Source organism: Lissotriton vulgaris, chromosome 9 (assembly GCF_964263255.1).
Source record: "Lissotriton vulgaris chromosome 9, aLisVul1.2, whole genome shotgun sequence".
In the NCBI taxonomy this organism is placed as follows: Eukaryota; Metazoa; Chordata; class Amphibia; order Caudata; family Salamandridae; genus Lissotriton; species Lissotriton vulgaris.
The window spans coordinates 597857783-597879088 of NC_141697.1; the positions used below are offsets into that span (position 1 = coordinate 597857783).

General features: G+C 48.2%; 1 protein-coding gene across 1 annotated transcript in view; it reads right to left on the minus strand.

The window, feature by feature from the left end:
• Positions 1 to 21306, minus strand: part of L3HYPDH (trans-L-3-hydroxyproline dehydratase) — a 102712-nt gene that overhangs the window by 4501 nt on the left and 76905 nt on the right. The window contains exon 4 of the mRNA XM_086938206.1: positions 1017 to 1154. Coding sequence (XP_086794332.1) covers positions 1017 to 1154 — 138 coding nt within the window. The remainder of the gene's footprint in view (positions 1 to 1016; positions 1155 to 21306) is intronic.

Below are 21306 nucleotides of genomic sequence, written 5' to 3' on the forward strand. Positions count from 1 at the left end.
AGTAGTGGTAGTTGCTGAATGGGTATAGATGTCATAAATTCAGATGTATGTCTATTGGTCCTTGTTAGAAGAGGTTGTTTTACATGGATGGATAAAATGTTTCCGCAATCGCACTGTGTTTCTGCCTTCTTTAGATTCTGGGGATGGGTATGTTTCTGGCAGTGTTGTAAGGATACCAAACAAGCGGCCAGGTGTACAAAGAATGGATTTGGTGAGACTGGATACAAATTGCACACCGACTTTTACCAAATTCAGTCGGATTTTATGAACTGATCTATGTATTAATAAGTCATTTCAAAAATCGCAATTCGGCCTACCTCATAAATTTTAATGAGAAGGGTCACAAATTGTGACCCACTACGAATCACAGCCATCACAAGGATGGTGGCCTGTTGAGGTCAGCAGACCAACATGTCCCTGATTGCTTTAAAAAAACAGTTTTTTAAACGCAACTGGTTTTCTTAAAGGAAAACAGGAAGCGCGTAAAAGAAAAAAAGATAAGCGTAAGTAATTTTTTTTAAATGTACGCAGTGGTCCAAGGGACCATAACCTACTCTTAAAAAATGTTTTTGTCTACATTCACAAAAGGGAGGAGCCACTTTAAGGAGGTGGTAAAATATTAATATTTTGTGACCGGATTTCGGTGGCAAAACATTAATGCATTTCATACTGAATCTGTATTTAAATGGGGTGCCCTAGAAACGCCCTTTCAAATACTAATTCGGTATTTGGTCACAAACACAAATTGTAATTCAGTAACATGTCACTGAATCGCAATTTGTATTTCATTCATACAAAAAAGGGGTTTTTGCGGTCGCAAACAGTCCGATTCGTCAAATTGGGCCGGTTGCAAAGGCAAAGATGCTTTGTACATCTAGACACAAATCCAAAATTTTTCTGAAAATAGAGAAAAGCTTGCAAGTAATTGTAGTAGCATCCATAACAATTGCTTTTCATCATCCTTTAAGTCGGATATAAAAGTCTTACTTTTGGAAAGAATAAAATGTCCTTATTACCTTTACTGCTTTCCCAGTGAAGAGTGACCCAGTGGCACCACTCTTAAAACTCCTAGTCTGGTTCAACTGAATAAGGCCTTTGTGGTACTGCAGAGCAATGCGCGCTGTCACTCCTGAACCAGTAGGACTTCGGTCAACCTAATTAAAAAAGAATACAAACAAGTTACACTTTTGAAGTAATTGTTCTATTTATCAGCAGTAGCAATTGAAGTCCTTAAGACAATATAATTAAAACCGGAAATGATAGTGTTATCACACTGGAAATGTTTCCGAATAATAAACGAAGTAACACAAGTCAAGATAAAACACAGTAAATGGATGACAGGAGAGCAAACAATAACAAGCATTTGCAATGCAATAGGTCTCGCATTAGGGAAGTTTGAGCTATTGGTATTGTAAATGACAAATATTTTATTTATGTGTTGGTTTTGAAAATAGCGAAATTAATAGCTTTGTCATTTACAATGCCAATAGTTTTAACTTTCGCAAATTTGACACCTATAGCATTTGTAATGCAATATGTGTTGTATTTACGTGACTTAGATGTATTGATATTACAAATAACAATGGATTTAAATTTTTTAAAATAATTAATACTTAAATAGAAGTTATTGTAATTTATGATGGCAATAGCTTTAACTTTTGTAAATAACGTTATGTTCAGTGTATTTTATTGTGAGGAAAATTCAAGAACAGAAGTGAAATATTAACATCTTTCTGTGACATTTGTAATAAAGCTTGAAACATTGAGAGAACATATTTGAACCAGTTGCTGTTGAATGGTTGCACAGATTGATGCTGTGGTGGAGCTGAATGATGTTGTGGTGGCGACGAGTGATGCTGTGGCATTCAGTGATGCTGTGGTAGCGCATAGTGATGTTGTGGTGCCCCTGAGTGATGATGTGGTGCCCCTGATGATTCTGTGGTGCCCCTGATGATTCTGTGGTGATGCGATAGATAGAGTGAGTGCGATAGATAGAGGGCGATAGATAGATAGAGTGAGGGCGATAGATAGAGTGAGGGCGATAGATAGATAGAGTGAGGGCGATAGATAGATATAGTGAGGGTGACAGATAGATAGAGTGAGGGCGATAGATAGAGTGAGGGCAATAGAAAGATAAAGGGAGGGCGATAGATAGATAAAGGGAGGGCGATAGAAAGAGTGAGGGCGATAGATGGATAAAGGGAGGGCGATAGATAGATAAAGGGAGGGCGATAGATAAATAGAGTGAGGGCGATACAGTGAGGGCGATAGATAAATAGAGTGAGGGAAATAGAGTGAGGGGCGATAGATAGAGTGAGGGTGATAGAGTGAGGGCGATAGATAGATAGAGTGAGGGCGATAGATAGATAGAGTGAGGGCGATAGATAGATAGAGTGAGGGCGATAGATAGAGTGAGGGGCGATAGATAGAGTGAGGGGCAATAGATAGAGTGAGGGGCGATAGATAGAGTGAGGGGCGATAGATAGAGTGAGGGGCGATAGATAGAGTGAGGGGCGATAGATAGAGTGAGGGGCGATAGATAGAGTGAGGGGCAATAGATAGAGTGAGGGGCGATAGATAGAGTGAGGGGCGATAGATAGAGTGAGGGGCGATAGATAGAGTGAGGGGCGATAGATAGAGTGAGGGGCGATAGATAGAGTGAGGGGCGATAGATAGAGTGAGGGCGATAGATAGATAGAGTGAGGGCGATAGATAGAGTGAGGGGCGATAGATAGAGTGAGGGGCGATAGATAGAGTGAGGGGCGATAGATAGAGTGAGGGGCGATAGATAGAGTGAGAGGCGATAGATAGAGTGAGGGGCGATAGATAGAGCAAGGGGCGATAGATAGAGCGAGGGGCGATAGATAGAGTGAGGGCGATAGATAGAGAGAGTGAGGGCGATAGATAGAGTGAGGGAGATAGATAGAGTGAGGGCGAGAGATAGAGTGAGGGGTGATAGAGTGGGGGCGACAGATAGAGTGAGGGCGATAGAGTGAGGGCGATAGATAAACAGTGAGGGCGATAGATAAATAGTGTGAGGGTGATAGAGTGAGGCCGATAGATAGATAGATTTAGTGAGGGCGATAGATAGGTAGTCTGAGGGTGATAGAGTGAGGGGCGATAGATAGAGTGAGGGTGATAGATAGAGTGAGGGTGATAGATAAATAGAGTGAGGGCGATAGAGTGAGGGGCGATAGATAAATAGAGTGAGGGAAATAGAGTGAGGGGCGATAGATAGAGTGAGGGTGATAGAGTGAGGGCGATAGATAGATAGAGTGAGGGCGATAGATAGATAGAGTGAGGGCGATAGATAGAGTGAGGGGCGATAGATAGAGTGAGGGGCGATAGAGTGAGGGGCGATAGATAGAGTGAGGGGCGATAGATAGAGTGAGGGCGATAGATAGATAGAGTGAGGGCGATAGATAGAGTGAGGGGCAATAGATAGAGTGAGGGGCAATAGATAGAGCGAGGGGCGATAGAGCGAGGGGCGATAGAAAGAGTGAGGGGCAATAGATAGAGTGAGGGGCAATAGATAGAGTGAGGGCGATAGATAGATAGAGTGAGGGCGATAGATAGATAGAGTGAGGGGCGATAGATAGAGTGAGGGGCGATAGATAGAGTGAGGGGCGATAGATAGAGTGAGGGGCGATAGATAGAGTGAGAGGCGATAGATAGAGTGAGGGGCGATAGATAGAGCAAGGGGCGATAGATAAAGCGAGGGGCGATAGATAGAGTGAGGGCGATAGATAGAGAGAGTGAGGGCGATAGATAGAGTGAGGGAGATAGATAGAGTGAGGGAGAGAGATAGAGTGAGGGGTGATAGAGTGAGGGCGACAGATAGAGAGAGGGCGATAGATAGAGTGAGGGCGATAGATAGAGTGAGGGGCGATAGATAGAGCAAGGGGCGATAGATAGAGCGAGGGGCGATAGATAGAGCGAGGGGCGATAGATAGAGAGAGTGAGGGCGATAGATAGAGTGAGGGAGATAGATAGAGTGAGGGAGAGAGATAGAGTGAGGGGTGATAGAGTGAGGGCGACAGATAGAGAGAGGGCGATAGATAGAGTGAGGGCGATAGATAGAGTAGGGGGCGATAGATAGAGTAGGGGGCGATAGATAGAGTAGGGGCGATAGATAGAGTGAGGGCGATAGATAGAGTGAGGACGATAGATAGAGTGAATGTGAAAGGCAGGAATTAATCTATTTTGAGGCGGCGAGTGGGGAGGGAACATCCAAACAAGTGGCAGATACGTAGGATTGGCATTTCTCTAAAGGGAAAAAATATGTTTTAGTACAGAAACATTTATAAATGCATGTTACATCAAATTTTATCAGAAGTGTATACAAGTACCGAGTGACACAAATGCGAGTATTTCTGGGAACACTTGGCAGAAACCACTTCCAATGAATATGGCAGAAAATATTGTGAATTGCTGAAAAGTCAGCAATATATAAACCGTAGGTGAATTTTATGAACTGGCCATTGTTTTTTTTTTGAAAATCTGTTTATTAGCATAGTAATCAGAGCAAACACATACAGATATGAACGTAGCAATAATCAGGATGTAACATGCTTCTGCTTGCTCAGGATGTATAGGTACATAGTATTTCGGATTTTGTTTTCTTTTTTTTTTCATAACCGATTTAATATAACAAACCCCTACTGTTCCAAATCCCTCCCTCCACCCCAGGAATCCCTCCCGACACTCCTTTAGCATGCGCATAAACATAGCATGTACATCTGATTCACCCATGGTACCGTGTAGTGCATTAAAGTCTATATACACAGTCAGGTAGGGGTAGAGTCAATGATAGTACGGGATTTCTCGTACCATCTCCCAGTGCACCACAGTTCGTGACGGTACATGAAATCTCAAGGAAGGTTGGACGTGTTTATCACATGTGCAACGAGTCATTTGTGTCCCCATCATCCTCAGTTTCGAACATTCCCACAATTGTAAACCAATCCAGTGAAATCAGTGTTTTCCTGAGGCCTCTGCGTTCCTCTCGTTGTAGTGCTTCACCTTCCGCCTTACCCCACCGTATTACCTCCGCTTTCCATAAATCAGGGTCAGGCGGCCTAGATGACTTCCCCCTCATCGTGATAGCTCGTTTCGCTAGCAATAGGGCCATGTCAGTAAAACGTGTTGCTACGCTTCTTGTATGTGCCGATGGTCCCAGCCCTAAGAGTGCATATTCTAGGGTGAGTGGTTGGGGCAGGGAGCCAGTTCCCTCAAGCATGTCACTGATAGTGGTCCAGTAGTGACCCAGTTTGGGGCATTGCCACAGCATGTGAATTAGTGATGCGTCGTCAGTGTCGCATCGGGGGCATACACCGGCTGCATCAGGGAACATCGTGTGTATGCGGTGTGGGGTCAGGTAGGCTCTATGCAACAACATCAGCTGAATAAACTTGAACTTGGGGTTCCTAGCCACCTTCTTGGGAAACTGGAGGACACGCTCCCATTCTTTGTCCCTCAGCGGTCTCCCAATATCTCCTTCCCATTTCGCCCTGAGAGGCGACAGAGGGATCGCCCTTCCCGTTCTGATGCTAGCAGTGAGCCATTTAGTCAGTTGGCCGCCCGTCCCCATGAGGTATTGCATCGTTATCTAGGGGTTTATATGTGGTTCTCGCCCCTCAGGTGCCCACCTATCTGTTACATAATGGCGAAGGCCAGCATGCAGCAGGAATGAGCCTCCAGGAACACCATGTGTGGCTCTGAAGTCTTCGAAGGACAGTAGACGCCCCTCAGTAAACAGGTCACCTACATGCGTCACTCCAGCATCATGCCAGGACATAAGTTTGTTCGCCGTGAGCGTCCCTGATTCTAGTGGGATACCCAAAAGCGGAATCGTAGGGGCATAAGACGTCATGGGGGACGTATACTTCAATGCCTTCCGCCAGTATGACACTGCAAGGCGGAGAAGCGGTGGGGCATCTCTCGGTAAGTCTGATCGGGGTAAAAGCAGTGTATGTATTCCCCCTTTAGCATGATCGTCCTCCGTCATGTTGATCTTGTGAAGGTTGCGACCCGCTATCTAAGTAGGCCAGCCATTGCAGCTGGCACGCGTAGTTGTAAGCCCTAAAGTCCGGTAGTCCCATACCTCCGGATCCAGAGGGGAGTTGTAGTTTAGTGAGGCCTATGCGTCTGCCCCCGGGCCCCCACACAAGTTCCGTGAGTAGTGTGTCAAGAGTTTTAAAGGTCGATGCAGGGATCAGGAATGGTAGATTGGTGAAGTAGTAAATGAGGCGGGGAAGCATTACCATTTTAGAGATGGCCACTCTGCCGGCTACCGAAAGGGGCAGCGATAGCCAGAATTGAATTTGCGACTTTAGTGCTCTTATGGCCCTCCCAAGATTGCCATCTATCATCATTTCAGCTTCCCTGTAAATGTGTATCCCTAGGTATCGGAAGGTGGTGCCCGCCATCTGGAATGCGTGCGGGGCGAAGGGTAGGGGGGTGGACAAGCCCGCATCCGTAAAGGTGAAGCCGTAGGACTTAGGTTCGCTTATGGTGAGGCCTGATAGCGACCTGAAGTCCTCAAACATTTGAGTTATAGGGTCCAGGTTGCCCCGCAGGTCACGAAGATATAAGATGATATCATCAGCGTAAGCGGACACAACGTGCACCGTCCCGTACCTCTGAATACCACAGCGGGGGGCTGTCGTCCTAAGTTTACAGAGCAGTGGTTCGAGGGCCAGGATAAATAGGAGAGGGGAGAGTGGGCAGCCCTGTCGGGTGCCCCTCACTATAGCTATGGGACCTGAGATGTGCCTGGAGGTACGCACCCTAGCCGTGGGGCAGGTGTATAGCAGTTTGACCCAGGCAATATATTCAGGTGGGATCCCAAATTTCAAGAGCGTAGCGAACATGTAATCCCATCTAAGGGAATCAAAGTCTTGTTTCAGGTCCAGTGAGATGCAGCCCTCCGAGCCCGCGCCCGTCGGGTTTCCGAGCATCAGCTGGGCCAATCGCCTAAGATTCATGGCCGTACTGCAGCCCGGCACAAATCCACATTGGTCGGGATGGATCAGCTGTGGAATGTATTGCGCTAGTCTCGTCGCCAGCACCTTGCTCAGAATCTTGTAATCGGTGTTGAGGAGGGACAAGGGTCTGTAATCTACCAGTTGCATCCCGTCTTTGCCCGGTTTTAAGAGGGATGTGATTAATGCCTGCATGGATGACTGTGGTAGGGAGGCAGTTCGTAATGCCTCTAAGTAGATAGTGTGTAAGCGTGGGGCTAGGAGATCAATGAACGTTGCATAGAATTCAGCCGGTAGGCCATCCGTGCCAGGGGCCTTGCTCTTCGGGAGAGCATGTATTGCCTGCCTAATCTCCGCTATCGTAATGTTACGCTTCAGGTCTTTGCATTGCCTGTCAGTGAGTTGGGGTAGGTCCAAATCCCTCATAAAGTCCTCAAAGGCGGCCTCCGAGAGGGGTCGGTGGGGGCTGTACAGTGTGGTGTAGTAGTCTTTGAACGCAGTATTGATCCCTATTTGGGTTGAGGTCAGACGCCCTGCTTGATCTAGTATTTCCAAAATCGGATGGCAGATCGGAGAGTCACGTATAATACGGGCCAGTAGGGGGCCAGCCCTATATGCCTGCGTATGCTGCCTATTAGTGTATTCCCTGTAGTCTAACAACCTCAGGTCTTCTAGTAGCTCTGCATGTTTTATGTGAGCGTCCTGCAGTGGTGTGAAGTGTGCATTTGTGCCTGCAGCTTCACTTTCTAGCGATGCTAGTGTACCCTCCACCTCCTTCAGATTACCAATCACCTCCCGCCTCCTGCCCACCCGAGTGGCCATCGCCTCCCCCTGAGAAAGACTTTGAAGGTGTCCCATTCTATCTGTCGGGTACTGGCGGTGTTTGTGTTCGTGGTAAAGTAGGCTTCAATGGTGTCAGACAGGGATGACCGGAAGACCGTGTCCTCAAGTAGGTCTGTGGGTAATCTCCAAGTCGGGATGGGGTCAGCAGTCTGCCCCACTGCCAAGTGAGTTAAACGGGGTTGTGGTCCGACAGGGTTTTTCCCATGTGTTGGGCCTGAACAATCGATTCTGTTAGGGAGCGGGAGCAGAATATATGGTCGATTCTGGTGTAGAGTTGGTGAGGTGGGGAAAAAAAGGTATATTCCCTGTCTTGTGGATGCGTGCTGCGCCATGCGTCCGCCATATCCCATCCCCCAGCCCATTGTGCCAGAGCGTCCGCCTGTTTCCTGCTTTCAGTGGCCTGCAGTGGGGGGTGTGACCTATCTAGTGCAACATCAAGAATAGCATTGAAATCCCCCCCAATTATCCAGTGGTGATCGGCCCAATCTGCAAGGATCCCGTTGACAGTTATCAAAAACTCCGACTGACCTGTATTTGGTGAATACACACAACCAAGTACGATGGCATCCCCGTCCAACAAACCCCTTATAAACACATATCGACCCTCCTTATCAATTCTCTGCTCTATCAGCTTGAAGGGAACAGAGTTGCGAAGCCAAATAGCCGCCCCTCTAGAGAACGCTGAATAGGAGGTAGCGAAGAGCTGCCCTCTCCATTTTTTGCGTAGTTTCACAGTTTCGGCACTGTTCAGGTGTGTCTCTTGTAAGCAAGCTATCTGTATTCCCCTACGGTTGAGTTGGGCCAGAATTCTGTGGCGTTTGTGGACCGAGCCCATGCCCCACACATTCCAGGTGCACAATTGGTAAACATTAAGAGGCCCCATGACCAACCGTGTGATGCAGTAGTGCGGAGCACATGGGTGACCATGCCAGATCTGTCTTGCTACAAGGGAGGAGTGTCTCGCAAACAGGTAACCCCTTAACAATAAGGCCCCCAAGCCAACGGGCTCGGGAGCCGAACCAGGATGCCCAACGTGGGCATAAGTCTATTAGGTCCATGTGCATACGGGGGTAGCAGACCACCCGTGCCTGTCTCTTGATGGCATGGTAGCCCTCCACAAAGTGGGCCCATATGCAACCCACCGTATGTGAAGAAGGAGATCAGTTATACGTTACCACCCAGAGAGTGTCAAGCGTGCTGCCGATCAGAACTCTGCTGCCATCTGGGCTGTGATCTTAGGGAACAGTTGCAGGCTGTCCACCGATCCAGATACCTCAGTGGGGGTGTCGGTGGTAACGGTGATCCTGTCTCCGGTTGCTCCTGCGTCATGTGCGGCTAGCGCCTCCTCCGTTAGCCATATCAATGATGATGAATGACCCGTTGGCCGGTCTCCTGTAGGTTGAGCCTTCGTCGGAGCCCCCGCCGAGGGGAAGTGTCCGGTGTTTTAAGTGGTGTCCCTCCTGTCCAATGGGTTCCGGCGTCCGTCGCTGCGATTGTCAGCAGATGGGTCCTGCGAGGCCGGCGGGGTTAGTGTGACCTCCATCCATTCCTCTGCCTCCTCTGGCGAGTCGAAGAAGTGAGATTTGTTACCATGCAGTATCTTGAGTCGTGCTGGGAACAGAAGCGCATATTTCATGTCTCTGTCTCTCAGTTTGCGTTTCACTCCCATGAAAGAGGATCTGGCACGTTGCACCGTGGGCGTGAAGTCGGGATACACCGAGATATTTTTGTCCTCAAAGCGTATTGGCGCCTTATCTCGAGCCGCTCTTAGCACAGTGTCGCGATCCTTGTAGTGGAGAAGACGTGCAATCAAAGGATGAGGGGGTGCTCCCGGTTGCGGGGGCCTCGATGGCATTCTGTGCGCCCGTTCCACACTGTACAGGGCAGTGAGATCCTCCGGGCCCACCAGTTTCCGCAGCCAATCTTCCACGAACTGGGTAGGGTTCCTCCCCTCGCTCAGCTCCGGAATGCCTAGGATGCGGATGTTATTGCGGCGGGCACGTCCCTCCGCGTCGTCCACCCTGTCCCACAGTTGCTTAAGTTGTTTCTCCACGCCCTCCAGCTTCGTAGAATGTTCCGTCTGCTGGGGTATGAGATCGTTCAGCGCTATCTTCTGTTCTGAGACCCGCTCCGCCAGTTTGTTATGGTCGGCTCGCAGCAGGGATAGGCCCGTCGCCATATTGTCTATGCGTGACTCCAACGCCTCAAGCGTGGCGCGTATTTCATTGAGGATAAGGTCCAACTTGGCGTCCTGGGACCCCTTCCCAGTCGGTGGGATAATGTCCGTGTTTGAGGAAGCTAGTGGGTCCTCCGAGCCCGTGGACTGCATGTCTGTCGGAGCGCCTTGGTCTTCAGTCCTGCCCCTGTGTCTGCCCATTGATCTAGTAAGCAGGGTGGGGCTGTAGTAGGTGTGCTCGCCGGTCTTGTCCCCGTCTAGTGTCCACTCAGAGGGCCGGACAGTGGCCTCGCAGTACCTGGATTCAACGGGAGGGAGGCAAGTGTGAGGTAGGTCCCAGCGCAGGCAGGGTCAGTGATAGCTCGGTGGTTATAGCGCCTCTGAATGGTGAAGTGGCGTTCCGCAGAGGACCTTGTGGACAGCTACGGTTCCAGCCCTGTGAGGTGTAGGGGTGAGGCCATAGTCCGCAGGTAGTGGTGGGGGACCCCCTTTAGAGCCCGGGAGTGCGACAGGCGCCCTTCATCCAGTCCGGCAGCAGGGGCCTCGCAGATTGTGGTTCCCTTTCAGTCCGCCGAGTGGCACAGCTCGGTCCAGGTGCTTGGGGGGCTCACGCCTCGGTGTGGGGTGTAGGGGCCGTGTGTGGGCGTCGCCGTGTGGCTTGTCCCTGCTCCCAGGCTGCTGCTGCGCGGTCCGGGAGGAGTAGTGTGCCGCAGCAGTCACTCGGGGGTCCGGGGCCCGATGGGGATACAAAATGGCGCCAGCAGGACTGTCTCAGTTTCGGGCCGCACTGTGTCCTCGGAGCATGGCACAGCCGGAGGATTCAGGACTCACAGTGTTGGGGATGGGCCACGCTCTCCCCCCGACCCGCACTCTTCACCCGTTTTGTAGACTGTGTGGGCGCCTCGGTTGCGTGCAGGCGGGCGGCGGGCTGGTCCCGGTAACTCCCGCGGCCGCAGCGGGCCGCTCGGCAGGGTGAGCCGGCTGAGGGTTTCAGCGGTCAGGGGGAGGCAGCAAGGCGGCAGATGGAGAGGGGACTCCCCGCCATCCACGGGCACAGCAGCAGGTCTCGTGCCCTGTCACCAGCCTGGGTCCCATCCAAGAGTGTGCCAGCATCCAGGGGCAGCCCGGGCAGACTGCAAATCGAGGCCGCGGCTTTACACAGCGCTACAGGCCGCAACAGGCACCACAGCTCCACAGCGTCTCCGGCGATGTCCGGGGGGGGGCGGCTCGTCTCCGCTGCACGCCGCTCACTCCCGGAGACTCCGTACACAAGAATCAGGTGGGCTGTGATTCGGGCTGACAGGATAAGTTGCTCGTGTCTAGGGCTAAGGACGGAGCTCAGAGACTACACGTCCACCATGATCGGCTCTTGGCCACGCCCCCTGAACTGGCCATTATTAATATGAGCAATTTAACGTAGTGTGTGTTTCCAGCGAAATGACTTCCATCGGGTTTGTGCTGTAAAAAACTGAAAACAAAGCAGAGCCTCACGTGGTGCCAGTGTTGATCTCTGCAACCTGAGATCTTTTTTGTTTCATCAGCAGGAACATCGGTGCTCTCTGCACAGGCATCTAATGGTCAACACCATACTTAGAACAGTCTACCATTTGGTGGCACTGCTCATCTAATTTAGAGATGAGCAGAACAGTTATTTAGGAATAATGTATACATAAAAATTTGCTAATACCTGCTGCCCCAGCCATTCCTTTAGCTTTGGGGACCTGGAATAATCTGAGATGTCGCATTTACATGTGAGAGATGATTAGTACTTTTGGCAGCGATGAAAGGGCCGATAGGTGGTGGAAGCTGCAGTCGCCTCCTGGTCAGATCCCTGGCACTTAATATTTTACAAATGAAGCACTGGGGAAACATCTAAGGTATTGTGGACTATTCACAACTCATCCATCTGAAGAGCTTCCTCCTTATACAGTGGATAAAGTGACCTTCACGAAAAAGCTGATTCCGTTATGCCTGTGATTTGAGGGGGTGGGTGTTGATCAGGCTGAACTGGGCAATGAAGAGGCTCTGGCATAATGGCTGGAGCGGGCGACTTTGATGCAGGGGAACTGGAATTGAGTCAGCATTCTGACAAGTTTGAAGTGCTGGTACAAAAGTAAGGGGGGGAAATTAAAACAAAGTGCATACAACATGAAAGGCGACCAGCGCACAAGACGGGGTGCTGCCATGATTGAGTGTTAAAAAACGACTTGGCTCAGCGGCGCACAAGAAGACTCCTCCAGCCATGATTTAATGTACATGTAATGTACATGACGCGCTGGAAATAAAAACAAGCGAATGCTAATGATGAAGTCCAGGGTGCCAGGCTGCTTTAAAACAAGCTCTCTGCATTATTGTGGTTGGGGCGGGGGAGCGGCATTGGGTGGCGGGGGAGGGGGAGCGGCTTCCTTTGAAGTAAGATAAAGTGACCTTCACGAAAGTGCTGATCCTGTTATGCCTGTGTTTTGGGGGGGGGGGGGTTGATCAGGCAGAACTGGGCAATGAAGAGGCTCTGGCATAACGGCAGGAGCGGGCGACTTTGATGCAGGGGAACTGGATTCGAGTCAGCATTCTGACAACTTTGAAGTGCTGGTACAAAAGTAAGGGGAAAATTAAAACAAAGTGCATAAAACATGAAAGGCAACCAGCGCACAAGACGGGGTGCTGCCATGATTGAGTGTTAAAAAACGACTTGGTTCAGCGACGCACAAGAAGACTCCTGCAGCCATGATTTAATGTACATGTAATGTACATGACGCGCTGGAAATAAAAACAAGCGAATGCTAATGATGAAGTCCAGGGTGCCAGGCTGCTTTAAAAACAAGCTCTCTGCATTATTGTGGTTGGGGCGGGGGAGCGGCATTGGGTGGCGGGGGAGGGGGAGCGGCTTCCTTTGAAGTAAGATAAAGTGACCTTCACGAAAGTGCTGATCCTGTTATGCCTGTGTTTTGGGGGGGGGGGGGGTTGATCAGGCAGAACAGGGCAATGAAGAGGCTCTGGCATAACGGCAGGAGCGGGCGACTTTGATGCAGGGGAACTGGATTCGAGTCAGCATTCTGACAACTTTGAAGTGCTGGTACAAAAGTAAGGGGAAAATTAAAACAAAGTGCATAAAACATGAAAGGCAACCAGCGCACAAGACGGGGTGCTGCCATGATTGAGTGTTAAAAAACGACTTGGTTCAGCGACGCACAAGAAGACTCCTGCAGCCATGATTTAATGTACATGTAATGTACATGACGCTCTGGAAATAAAAACAAGTACATGTCAATAACCCGAGATGAAAGCAGCATCACTCGGAGGAGGCGGCTTCCTCACGGAACCTCTCCGGCAGGCTTTCAAGGCCTGGGCAGGGGTGCTTGGCGGCGGAGATGCCGCTGGGCACCGCTGCTGTGTCACACACGAATGAGACGGCGGGAGGTGCGTGTGCATGAGATGGGGCGCAGGGGTGAGGGACAGTGCATGAGAGACAAAGCGTCAGAAGGGACACAGGGAGAGTCGTGAGTGACAAAGTGACTAGAGGCGAAACCCAGTGAGAGAAGCGAGATGGGTCAGAGGGGTAGAGACAGAGGTGTGACAGACACGGAATGAGTAGTGAGTGACGTAGTGAGTGACAGAGTGAGGGAGAGTGATTAAAGAGACAGCAGCGAGAGAGCTTAGGTTAGTGACAAAGAAAGGGAGAGAGGTAAAAAACTAGTGGCTTGAATGAGACAGTGAGAGAAGCAGGAATAGAATCAGAGGGTTAAGACACAGAGCGGCGAGAGAGACGGATGAGGGAGTCACAGAGAGGTGAGGGAGACGGGGTGATTGAGAGGGAAGACAGTTGGTGTCAAGAGACCCTAGTTTAAGTGATTAAAAGTGGATAGAGGCCAAACGGAGGGCGAACCATCTTACAAAATATCCAAGTGAGCTCAAATATGAAGTACACACTTCATTCCCACTCAAACAAGTCTGCAAGTGGTAGTAGGTACTGTCGGGAGTAGTGCTGCAGGTGAACATGGCAAGTACATAGTTTGGAGGTTTATAAACAGCAGAAGACACAAGAAGCACGCAAGATGTCAGCTCAAGGCTTTGCATAAGGCACACGCAAGTTTCCGCTCTGGTTCTCATTTGAAAAACGCAGGGAGTATCAAAATATTTGCTTCCTGCTCCGATTACGAGGGTCTGCTCACATTTAATAAAGGTGGGGATGGGTCGATCAGTTAAACTACCAGCGGCGCATTTTATAACAAGCTCTCTGCATTGCTGTGGCATGGGAGCGGGAGCGCATTCCTTTGAAGTCTGATTGGGGGGGTGGCGGGGAGCGGCTTGGGAGCGGATTCCTTTGAAGTCTGATGCCGAGGCTCAGACAAATGGTGGTGTGTGAGCGGCTTCCTTTGAAGTCTGATGCAGAGGCATGGTGTGGGATGTGGCTGGCGATGATGTGAACGCTCCTGCCTCACACGCCTGCCTCACATGAACTGTATGCGATCCGCAGCTTGGTAGACTTTTTGAATCGCTTACTATAATCTCGCCTATTCAACCCCTAACGGGATAGAATAGGCGAGACCTAAAAATAGTCCAGAAGTGAAATACAATATAGCACCACAAAATAGCATCAGTTGCATGTGTCAAAGATTTTCCCAAAAACGAATTGTGTCTAACATGTTCAAATCCATTTTAGTTAACACCATCTTCCAACCTACACCTGCAAAACCCTTTATGTCATTGTGACAGTCTGTAACCAAGCTTCACGTAGTGAGACCAGTTATGCATTTATGTTCCTTCCACCTGCTTTGACTCTGCTCATAAATATCTTCGCCATACTTCACCCTTGAGTTTCCTAAAAATATTCTGCAAGCTCAGAAGTTGGTGCTTGTGCTTCACTCTTAATTTTGCCTGCAGCAGGAGCTTACATGCCATTGAAGGGACTCTTAGCAACTCATGGAAATAAAGGGTTCACAAAAATTAAGAGAATTATTATTTACGATTTTTTTCCCAAGGGGTGTCAGTGTGCTTTACAGTTAACAAGATAACCATGATGCGTTACAAAATCAGATAAAACCATAAAACATAGAGAGAATTTAAAATTTGAAGTATGATAGCACGAGCAATTAAACAGGGAAGACAGATGGGGTAGACTGTCCTTCATATGTTGGTGGAAGAGAAAAAAATGAGTCGAACATTTAGGTGAGAATTGGATGGGAGAGTTTCAATTTTTTTCGTAATGGCACAATGTTTTCCTGGCATCTCAGGTTCTGATGGAGGGAAGTTCTCACTGAGGTAGCATCCCCAGAAAACAATTTTGTTTGAGACCAGTGTGGTTTGAATCTTTTTGATTTCAGTGAAAGAACTTCTTCACTTATGAGGTTTCAACTACTTTAGAAATGTTTTGGGCAGAATGATGATAGGTTTGGTGTTGTCTGTAGGCTCTAAAAGTAAAGTAAGCAAGACTGAACTTAAATCCTGCATTCAGGAATAGTCAGTAAAGACCTCTTATTAGGGAGTTACATGGTCATACTTATTGGAGCTAGCGGATAATGTGCCACTAAATAGAGCAAATCTTTCCCAAATGAAAATTAATTTATGGAAGCTGTCATAAAAAGGGTCTTTCCCTGATCTATTTTGAGAATGGCTTGAATTTCATAACAAAAAGCAAATTCTTTAATATAGCCTTAGAGCCTGACATACCGGGCTCTTCCAGCCATTAAAGGCCTGCTCCAGCGTTAAACAAGGTAGCAAGTCTTTAATGGCCGGTACAGCCGGCTACGGAGTGCTCTAAGGCTATTAGAAAATGTTGCCTCTAAAGGGCAGAATGTTCTAATTGGTAAAACAAAGGCCTTACAGAGCCTGAAGGGTTGAAATCCCCTCGGGCACCAGATGGTCTTTTGTTAAACATTGGAATGTTGATGCCCTGGCTTTTTACAGGCTATTAGAAGCACAAAGCATTCAATTTTTTTCAATGGAGCGCTCAACATTCGAGTGTTCCTAATAAAGCTTTGACATTTTGTTAAGGTTTAGAGTGAGTCTCTGGCTTATTTCACTGCGTGCTCGATATATGCTATCATGGAGAGTTTAAAAAAAAAATCTTTTTATTAAACAAACATCGGCATAATAGCTTATTATCGACATATGCATGACAATTAGAGGCAATACTGTTATATATTACATGCACAGTTAGGATCTTTCAAGGAGGAAGCAAATCATCATGGTCAATACTCTGTGGGGGAACGCAAACATCTCCAGGATAGGAGTTCCACGGTGACCATTTGCGGGGCCATTTTTTGGGACAGGCTCTGGCAGTATACACCGTCTTTTCTCTAAACATACATCAGTCCATGCTAGCGTCCCATGCCTCCAGAGTGGGGGGAGCTGTTGCCCCCCCCCAGGCTTGAGCAATGTTTCTTTTGGCGAGCATGAAAGCCAAAGTGGCCCACTGTGTTTGAGGAGTGGTTAGGTTGGTCGGTTCCCATATGTTTAATAAGCATCTGCGTGCCTCAGGGTAAATAGTAACAGAAAGTACCACCTTCATTGTTGCGCGAATTTCCCTCCAATACGTTTGTATGAGTGTGCATTGCCATATGATATGCAAAAAGGTACCAATCTGGCCACATCGTCTGCGGCAGTCCCCTGTTTCAGACCTCCCCATTTGTACCAGCCGGGGACGGTCATATATATATCCTGTGCAGGATTTTAAGCTGCACAAGCCACAGTCGTGCTGGAATGGCTACCACTTGAGGAGATGATACCGCCTCCTGCCACTCCTCATCATCCATTTCTACGCCATCGGCCACCCATTTCTGATGCAGTACTGAAAGGGGGTCTTCCAAGTTGTGCATTAGCTTATTATAAATCAGAGAGATGGTCTTATCCGGGATGTGGCCGTCTAGTATTCTGTCTTCTAGTGGGGATGAGTCAGGGAGGGATCCACCCCTTGGGATGAGGGAATGTAGTGCATGGCTAACTTGTCTGTAACGAAAAAACTCAGTGTCAGCCAGCTCATGTTGAGTCTGGAGAGTGGCAAAGGGTTTCACCCCTCCCCTCTCCCATACATCTTTAATTTGCGAGATTCCGATCAAGTCCCATTTATCAAATCCCTTTGATGTCCACAGATCACCCAGTTGTGCAGAGCTCCATAGGGGGGTAGCAAGTGTCAGTCTATGTTGCCATCCAAGGGATCTATTTGCAGTGTGCCACACACTGACTGAGTTCCATTTTAATGTGAGTTTGCTCAAGGCAATGCGTGGAGATCAGTTCCATAACAGGTCTCTCTGGACGTGTTCAATTTCTTCAAAATATTTCAAGGGAACGGGGTCGAGTGAATTTTGAAGGGCATAGAGAAAACGGGGAAGGGACATATTTTAAAGAGAGCTGCCTTGCCCAGGAGATAGAGGGAAAGCTACTTCCAACTGCCTATGTCTCGCTTTAAGCGAAACATCGGAGGAAGGAGATTTTCTTCATAACGAAGTGTGGGGTCCAAGGTCAAAAGGATTCCGAAGTATTTGAATCCTGTGGTACTGACCTGAATTGGGCAATTACGGGGCAAGGCAGGTCGGTTACCCTGAAGGACATATAAGTGGGATTTGGTCCAATTAACCCTAAAACCAGAATATCGACCGAACACTGCTAGTATGTTCAAGACTGCAATTAAGGACCTTTTGGGATCCATTAAATAAAGTAAAATATCATCCGCACAGAGCGAAATGCGGTCCTCTCATTCAGAAGACCACCGCATACCCCGAATCACTGGATCTGAGCGGATCCATGCCGCCAAAGGTTCCAATGCTAATTCGAATAGGAGGGGGGAGAGCGGTCATCCTTGACGGGTGCCCCGGCTCAAAACAAAGGTGTCTGACTTTTTATTATTTACTACAACTTGTGCCATGGGCTTCGAATATAGGAGTCGGACCCATTGAATAAATTCCTGACTGAACCCCAGTTTCTGTAGGACTGCTATGAGGTAAGGCCATTCAAGAATGTTGAACGCCAGGGTGGCATCCAGGGATACAAGGACAGCTAGTTCCAGTATCGTGCCTGCTCTACCTAGGACCCCATGGACTCAATGCAAATTTAACGCCGTGTTTCGGTGTGGTATGAAACCGTATTGGTCTGGGTGTACCAGGTCTGAAATTATCTTAATTAAACAATTAGCTAGAACTTTAGCAAAGATCTTGGGCTCAGCATTAAGGAGGGAGATCAGCCTGTAGGAAGCACAATCTGTTTTAGGCTTGCCTTCCTTATGTATGGTGACTATGTTGGCTATGCGTTGATCCATTAGCAGTTCACCCTTCTTTCTGCTTTCCTCAAACATGTCCTTAAGATAAGGAGCCAATTTATCAGGGCTGAGTTGATATAACTCAATGGGGATGACGTTAGGTCCAAGGGCTTTACCTGAGTTTAGTGATCTGATTGATTGTGCTACTTCGTCACATGTCAGGGGACTATCTAACAGTTGTTGGTCCGGTAAGGAAAGAGTGGGGAGTGTAATGTCCCTTAACAGCGCAGCAGATTCGTCCTCGGTGTAGGGGGCCACAACAGTGTACACTAAATCGAATTGTCCGGCAAAGTAATTCACTATTTCTTAGGGGTCATGTGAGTTATATGTGGTTGTCGTCTCCATCTCTCTCTCCAATTGGTAGATCTCGTCCTCTATATTAGATACTTCCTTTTGTTGTTCCCTCTTCTGCCCAGATTTAAGAGATAAAGCTTCCCCCCTAATCACCCTATTTTAAATGCTTCCCAGAGTATCTGGGAGGAGTCTACCGTACCTGAGTTTTCATCTAAATAACTGTCTATCGCCTTAGTGAGGTCCTTAAAAATGTTAGGGTTGCGAAGATACCAAGGATTAATTGGGACCATTCTACCCACCTTAACCTGATCAAGGTGTATGTGTACCCATATCGCTGAGTGATCGGATATACCCCTAGCTAGATTTCCGATTTCATGAATATGTGAAATCTGGGGGCTAGGAATTATAATGTAATTTAATCTGGATAGACTACTGTGAGCTCCCGAATGGAACGTATGTTGTACACTCTCAGGGTTGTATGTGCGCCAGCTGTCTACTAAGCCCATAGCGTCAAGAAAGTCCAGCAGCCATCAATGAGAAGGTCCCAGCTCACGTGGTGGGTAGCGATCTAGTGTACCTGAGCCCACAGAATTAAAATCACCTCCCAATATCAACGTTCCTTCAGGCAGTGAAAGGAGAGTGGTGCGCAGGTCCTGAAAAGTAGTATTTTGGAGGCCCGGTGGGACATAGAGAGACACTAGCTTGATGGTTCGCCCTTCCCAAGATCCGGTGATACCTACATAACGGCTTCTGTCATCTGTCCAAGCAGAACTCACACTGAAGGTGAAAGTGTTTTTCAGCATTATACCCACTCCTCTTGAACTTGTTGTAAATCCAGCATGTGCAACTAGCTTATATGCCAATCGGCACATAACTTTACACAAACTACCTATCAAGTATGTCTCCTGAATAAGAACGAAGTCCGGGCTTGTTTCTGTATATATTGAAGAACTATACTGCGTTTAAACTGATCTCCCAGCCCGTTAACATTCCGGCTCAAGATTTTGGCACTCTTATCCCACTGGGTATGCATTTGATCGAATGGAGATATCAACAGGCTCAGTCATGCAACACACTATATTAGCCAATATAACAACTCGCAAATGAAACACCCCAACCCAACAACCCGCCACCCCGCTACCCTGCACTCTGGGCCTAGAACTGCCCATCGAAAACTTGCAGAGTGCCTGTCGCCCTCGTAAAGAACTAAAAGCAGAAGAAAAAAAAGGGGGGACCCCAACAAGTTAAATGTACATCTTCAGTGAACCGAGTGCATCAAGTCTAAGAGTGTCCCCAGCCACAAAGGCCGGATAGAAGAAACTCCATGGTGCTCGATCAAGCCTACAGCAGCTTTGGGATGTTCAAAGAACCAGGTTCTCCCATTCGCCTCGACCCGAAGGCGTGCAGGAAATAACATTGAATATTCTCTATGTATCTGAGCACACGTTTCACCAAGAGGAACGATCTCCTCTGCTTCTGTACCCGCAGCGTAAAGTCCGGGAAAAAGGTTATGCTTGCATTCTAGTACCGGAGGTGGGACCCGCTCTGGTATTCTGGAGGATGACGTCCCTGTCTCGAAAGTTCAAAACTCTGGCCAAAAATGGCAGCGGAGGAGCGCCCGGCTTGGGACGGCCGCCCTGGACCCTATGTGCCCGTTTGATGACAAAGAACTTGCTAAGGCCCTTAGGTTGTAAGTGTTTTAGGGTGAGGTCTTCCACAAATAAGTCAGGGGACTGCCCCTCGGATTTCTCCGGAACTCCCAAAATGTAGAGATTATTGCGCCGCAAGCGGCCTTCGTAGTCATCCAGTTTCAAATCTGTGAGTTTGCGGGAGTCCTGTAATTCGCGGACCTCTCCTTGAGGCTGTGCCACATCTTCGACAAGACTTGCGGCAGTGATCTCCACCTGCTTACCTTCTCATTTAGCTTCCCCAGATCTGCCCTGATGAGGTTCACGTCGATCGCCATTGCATCCATTTTGTGTTCAAGGGAGGTCTTGACTCCGGTGATGGCGTCCATGACATCCTTCAGTGACAATTCCTGCTCCTCCTCACACAAGCCACTCAGGGAGGCCCCTCCGGACAGACGTTGCTGCTGGGCATCTTTGGGAATGGTATAGCGGTCCAGTTTTTTGTTCTTTTTTTACGACTTTTCATGGGTTTCCACTCAAGTCAAGTCTTTATTTTGATTTTTGGAAAAAAAATCATAAACGACAACAAGATTAAAATACAATTCATATCATCGTTTTTCAAAGATAAAAGCACAACCAGCAATATAAAATATAAAAGCAATTTAGCATAAAAACGAGAGAGCAGAAAATAATAATTCTACTGGGATAGTTTCCTCTTCCTGGCTCTTATCACCCAAGCCCACCCCAGAAATTTTGCCACAGCTATTACAATGGCGTGTTCCGTATCAGTCATGAGCTCCCTAAGAGCTGCAGAGGCTACCCTGAAGCCCAAGTTTTTACATGTTGGGACTAGCCATTTCAGGCGTGGTTGCCTATAGGATGGGTATGCAAAAAAGAAATGTGCAGTTGTTTCCCTCACGTCTAGACAAATTGGACATAGGCCATCGAAACCCATTTCCGGCTGAGCATAAAGGACCCTAATGGTAGGGACCCCACCCTGAATTGGTGGTATAATTTTCTTTCCAGGGTGCTCCTAATAATGTCCCAATATGGCTCTAAAAACAAAGACAACTTGAACTCCAAGAATCCATTTGTTAAAATACTATTGCTCTGGTATAATCGCCTCTGATC